Raw genomic sequence first — 6,000 nt, 5'->3', positions numbered from 1 at the left:
TGGTCTCTGCTGGAGTGTTGTTCGTACGATTGCCAGACACTGGCATCTGAGGACGTGGACGGTCCAGGAGCTGGGAGGGCAGCTTGCACTCCAGATTGCCACAGCTGCGGTTGCTGCTGGAATTCTAGAATCCTGAGGCCCAGCGCTCACCGCGCAGGTGCAGTGCATATCGACAAGCCAGCCTGCGGAGCTGCATCTAATTGGACATGAGGCACAGCTGCCAAAACCTCAGTCCCCGGAGGGGGAAGTTTTAGGGTTTCCTGAAGCACCCTTAAAAGTTTTGGGGAAGGCCCCAAGCATGGTAGCCTAGTGGCTAAAGTCCTTCCCTTGCACTCACCAGGATCCCATACGGGCGCCGGTTCTAATCCAGGTGGCCCCGCTTCCCATCCAGCGCCCTGCTTGTGGCCTGGGAAAGCAGTCGAGGACGGCCCAAAGCCTTGGGACCCTGCACCCGCCTGGGAGACCTGGAAGAGGCTCCTGGCTGCTGGCTTCGGATTGGCTCAGCACTGGCTGTTATAGCCACTTATGCAGTGAGCCGGTGGATGGAAGCGCTTGCTCTCTTCTCTCTCTCTCTCTGTAACTCTGATTCTCAAATAACTAATAAATCATGTATTTATTTATGCCCCGATGCTCACAACATCTTGGGCTGGATGGACGCATCGACAGCAGAAACCCAATGACCTGAGAAGGAACCACTGGCCCCTAGCGTTATCATTATACAATAGCATGGAGCTGGAGGCAGGGGCTGGACGCAGGAGGTGACGACAGGCACGCTGCCAATACGGGACCAGAGTTTCTTGGTTGTTAGACTAAGTATCTGCAGGCATTTAAAAAAATATTCATTTATTGGGCCCGGCTCGGTAGCCTAGCATTTAAAGTCCTCATTTGTGACGCAGCGGGATTCCATATGGCCGCCGATAATTTATTCCCCAAGTGACCACAACAGCCAGAGCTGCACCAATCTGAAGCCAGGAGTCAGGAGCTTCCTCCAGTAGGGCCACCGGGATTAGAACTGGCACCCATATGGGATCTCGGCACCTTCAAGGTGAGGACTTTAGCTGCTAGGCCACTGCACCAGGCACCAGAAATAAAATAAAATAAATATATATATTTTAAAGTTCATCAAAAATACATATGAAAATAATATGCATTGATTTCAAGATTTTCATACCAAAATAAACCTTTACCTTTACTTTCCATGATTTTTTTTTTCTTATTGAGATTTATTTATTTTACTTGGGAGATGGAGTTACAGAGAAAAGAGAGAGGGAGAGACAGAGAGAGGTCTTCCATCCACTGGATCACTCCCAAAGGCCCGAGCTGTGTTGGTCTGAAGCCAGGAGCCAGGAGCCAGGTGCTTCTTCCAGGTCTTCCACGTGAGACCTGAAAGGCCTTGGGCCATCCCCTACTGCTTTTCCAATCCATAACCAGAGAGCTGGATCAGAAGCAGAGGGGCCGGGACTCTAACTGGCGCCCAGATGGAATCCTGGTGCTGCAGGTGTGGGATTAGCGTGCTAAACCACAACAGTGGCTTTGCCATGAATCTTTGGAAGTACCTTCTAGGTTTTTTTCCTTTTTTAGAACATTCTGTTGATGGAGCAGAATATAAAGCAAGGTTCTGACAGCAGTATTTGCTGTCCTGGTATATTGCTGCTGAACATGAAGGGCGTCCCTTGGCAGACTCCAAAGTGTTAGAGCGTGCATCCTTGGAGGCTCCACCCCAGCTTCCTGGGAGTGCTCGAGTTTCCGACAACATCTTCTGCTTGTTTAAGATTAATTTTGTACAGAGAGGGAAGGAAAGACACACAGAGATCTTCATGTCTGCTGGTTCACTTCCGAAATGGCCACAGCAGTCAGGACTAACCCAGACCGTAGTCAGGAGCCTGGAGCTTCCCTGGGTCCCCGTATGGATGCCGGGTTCAGCTTCTGCTGTCTTCTAAGACATAGTATCGGGGAGCTGGATGGGAAGTGGAGCAGCTACAACTTGAACTGGTGCTTCAATGGGACATTACCAATGTTATTTTTGAAAAACCTCACTTCAAATTTTGCTTCTGTTTTTAGTTGATACAAATAATTATGTCATTTATGGGATAACGTATGATATTTTAATATATGCCACTGTGTAATGTTTCAGTGTAACGGACCTTCAGAACTTTCAAAATTGAAATTCTTTATCTACTGAGCAAATTGCCTATTTTCTCCTAGCCTCTGGCAACCAGCATTTTGCCATTCCAAATGTCTCTTGCAAGTGAGGTCACGCAGTATTTGTCTTGTGACTGGTGTTCTGCACTTAATATGATAGTCTCAAATTCAACCTTATTGTGGCTTGAGTTACAAAGGCTTTCCTTTTAAAGACTAAACAGTATGCCACTGTTTGACCATATTAGATTCTATCAATTCCTCAGCAAACATTTAGGTTTCTTCCACTTTTTAAAAAAAAAACATGTATTGATTTATTGATTTTTATTGGAAAGGCAGATATACAGAGAGGAGGAGAAACAGAGGAAGATCTTCTGTCTGCTGGTTCACTCCCCAGGTGGTCACAATGGCTGGAGCTAAGCTGATTTGAAGCGAGGAGCCAGGAGCTTCTTCAAGGGTCCCAAGGCTTTGGGCTGTTCTGAACTGCTTTCCCAGGTCACAAGCAGGGAGCTGGATGGGAAGTGGGATTGCAGTGTGTGCAAGGACTTTAGCCACTAGGCTACCGTGCCGGGCCCTTATTCCACTTTTTCACGACTGTAAATACAGCATTGAGATGGGCATATGAATTTATTTTTGAGAACTAACTTTGAATTCTTTTGCATCTGCATCTGGAGTGGATTTGCTGGATTCCATCAGTCATCCCATGTTCAACTTCTTTCGTGACTGCCGAGCTGTTTGCTACAGCAGTTGCTCCACTTTATATTTCTAGCAGCAATACATCAGAGTTTTGATACATACCCATATTTGTTATATTCTGGATCATAAAAATGAGGGTTTATTTCTGTGTTCTCTACTTAATTTCATAAGTCATTGTGTCACACTGGTTTGATTCAGCACTGTGGGTGGAGGCTCACGGAGTCACTGTGGTGGCCCCAGATATAAAATTTAAATACAGCCATATTTGAAGCACAACCATGTTCGCCTGTGGTCTGAAAGTAAATGTTTCACAAAGTTCCAAATTCTTCCAAAATTTCAAGGAAACGCTAGATTGGGAAGTGCAGCAGCCAGGACACAAACTGGCACCCATATGGGATGCTCTTGGAGATGGAACATTAGCCAGTTGAGACAACAGGCTCGCCCCTTCTGGTCTATTTTGTTTCTTTCTGGTTTATTACTTGTTTTGGTCGCTTTCGTTTGCACTTTTTCTAGTTCCTTACAGGGTAAATTTAGGTTTTAGATTTTGCATCTTTTTCCTACCAAAATAATTTTTAATTTTGAGAGGCAGAGAACTAAGACATACAAGCAGAGCGCAAGGCAGCCAGTGTTCTCCCATCTGCTAGTTCATTACCTAAATGGCTACACTGGCTAAGGCTGAGCTGAGGCCAGAGCCTGCAGCTGTAACCTCAATCCAGGTCTCCTGCGTGACCGCAAGAAGCCAGTAAGACATGCATGCTGTCTGCCTTGGCAAGAAGTTGCAGGCAGGAGCCAGAGGGAGATATTCAATCCCGGTAATCCAGTGAGAAGTGTGCAGCGTAACCGCCAGGCTAAACACCATCCATTTCCTTCATTTGTTCATTTTAAGAAGTCATTTATTTAAAAGGAACACGAAGAGAAGGCAAGTGGAAGGAAAGAGACCACCCATCTGTAGGTCACTTCCCAAATGCCAGGCAATGGCCGGGGCGGCGCTGGGCTAGGATGCGTCAGAAAGTCAAGGAAGGTCTCCCACCCCGGGATTAGGGACCCAAGTATTTGGGAAGCATCACCTGCTCCCTCACGGGGTGTGTGCCTTAGCAGCAAGCTGGAACCAGCAGCCCACTGGAGCTCAGTGTGTGAGGTGTGGCACCCAGGGGTGGCGTGCAGGTGACCCAAGGCGCGTTCTTATTATGGCACCCAACTTTTTACCTCCCTGCCCCGACAACCTTCCCTACAGTTGTAACTGTGAGTACTCTGAAACTGCTGCAACACAGGACAGGAGGTCGGATTACTCGGTAACTCGATTGCACCATCATCAGTTCCTTACCCACGACTGTGCCGGCGGACACGGAGTTGCTTTGTAAGTTGGGCGGACCGGCGTTGTCTCCCGGCCGGCAGGCAGGGCGGGCAGTCCGAGAAGCAGGAGGCAAGAGGCCGTGAGAGGAAGCGGGTTCCCGGGCAAGGGGCCTGAGGGGCCGGACTCGGAGCGAGGGAGAGGCCGGTCGCCGCGACGCCACGCAGCACGCATGCGCGGCCCGCAGCCCACCGGGCGCTCGCCGCCGCCGTGTGCGCCCAGCGCTCCGGCCTCGCCCGGCGCCGGCTGCGCGGCGGCCGCTGACCCAGCGCGGCGGCCCGGCTCACGCCCGCGTCCCTCCTCCGGCCGCCCGGAAGCCCGCGGGCTCCTCCGGCCCCGGCCACCCCGCCGCGCCGCCGTCTACGGCCTCGGGAGCGCGTGCGGCTCCGGGGTCGCGGCGGCGATTGGCCGGCCGCGGCGCCCGCTCCCAGAATGCAGCGCATGGCGCGTCATTGAAGAGAGACCATGATGGCGGCGGCGCTGGGGCCCCCAGAAGTGATCGCTCAGCTGGAGAACGCGGCCAAAGTTCTGATGGTGAGGGCGCCGCGACCCCCGCCCCCTCCCCCGGAGCCCGGGGTCTTCGGGGCTCCGGCCAGCCCTGGGGCGCCTGGCCTTGCCGCCTGCTGGGGCTGGTGGCCGGAAAGTGCCTTCGGGGAGCTCAGGTGGTGGTGGTGGTGGTGGTGGTGGTGGAGGAGGAGGTGGCAGTGGCGTGGCGCAGGATTCTTCATCCTACTTTTCCTCCTCTTTTTCTGGGTCTTTGCCCCTTTAGCCCGGCCGTCCGACGGCGCAGCCGAGGGCGCGGGAAGGAGAGTGACCCGCCTTGCGGCTTCAGCCTGCCCTCTGCCCGGCGGACCGGGGCTCCGAACCGGCCGCGGGAAAGGAGGTCGGGCTTGTGCCTGCAAGGTGCGGTCCGGGATCTCTGTGGGGGCCCGTGTGGGGGCCAGGCACGGTCCTGCAGGTGCCAGGCATGCTGGTCGCCTCCTCGGGCGCCTTCCCTGACACGCAGCTACCCCTAGGGTGCTCGCAGGCGGCCGCACGTGTTTCGGATCGCCAGGAGGGCGGGCGGGGACTCTCTGGGACCAAGGTCACGGAGGCCAGACTTTGGGGCCGAGCACCTCCACAGGGTTGTGCCGTCGGGAGAACTGCGTCTGCTGGCTTTACAGAGAGGATGGGACTTAACGGAGGAGTCGAAGAAACGAAAAGCACAAGGATTAAAAAGCATAAATTGCATACCGGAAAGGCACTTGACTTAGGCAACTTTTCACAGATTTGCTGTCTCTGTTTTGCGTTTGTAGCTAATGGCTTCCGTGTGTGTGCATTTCTGTTTATTTTTTGAAGTTGGAGGCTCATTTCTTTGGCTGTTTGCATGGAGACTGTGAGGATGGAATGCAGGCGGGTTTGTTGCCGGCTTGGAACCTTTTTCCTTTTGGCTCGGTATTTGGGTTCTGTGTTAAGCTGCATTTTGTTTTTAAGTTAAAATACACAGACCTTCAGCATATTTAAGAATGTTTGAACTCGTTCAAGGGGAGTCTGTGTTTCTGTAGTGAGGTAGGCAGCTAATTCAGGGCGATAAGCTTGGGAGCCACTGCCCCCACCCCCAGGTGTTCCCTCCTGCCCACCTGGGATGCTCACCTGTCACCACCTGGAACCTCAGAGGAGGTGATACTGCATTCTGTGTAACCACTTCCCTCACAAAGCCCCTATGAAGATCCAGGATAGGGGTCTCTCGGCCCCATGCCTCCATCACGCTGGCACTCCGACTCTTGGCTTCCCCAGTCCCTGCTTGCTGTCTGGCTTCCGCTGGACCGACCCTG

General features: G+C 52.5%; 1 protein-coding gene across 4 annotated transcripts in view; it reads left to right on the top strand.

The window, feature by feature from the left end:
* Positions 1 to 4,493: 4,493 nt before the first annotated feature.
* XPO4 (exportin 4) overlaps positions 4,494 to 6,000 on the top strand; it is a 96,312-nt gene continuing 94,805 nt past the window's right edge. For all 4 annotated transcript variants that reach the window (XM_040988363.1, XM_040988365.1, XM_040988361.1 and 1 more), the window contains exon 1: positions 4,494 to 4,720. In XM_040988363.1, coding sequence (XP_040844297.1) covers positions 4,652 to 4,720 — 69 coding nt within the window. In that variant the 5' untranslated portion in view covers positions 4,494 to 4,651. The remainder of the gene's footprint in view (positions 4,721 to 6,000) is intronic.

The sequence above is a fragment of the Ochotona curzoniae genome, unplaced genomic scaffold (genome assembly GCF_017591425.1).
Source record: "Ochotona curzoniae isolate NIBS_2020 unplaced genomic scaffold, NIBS_Ocur_1.0 contig_4838, whole genome shotgun sequence".
NCBI classification, from domain to species: domain Eukaryota; kingdom Metazoa; phylum Chordata; class Mammalia; order Lagomorpha; family Ochotonidae; genus Ochotona; species Ochotona curzoniae.
Note: the sequence above shows the minus strand (reverse complement) of the source record. Positions and strands in the feature narration are given on the sequence as shown.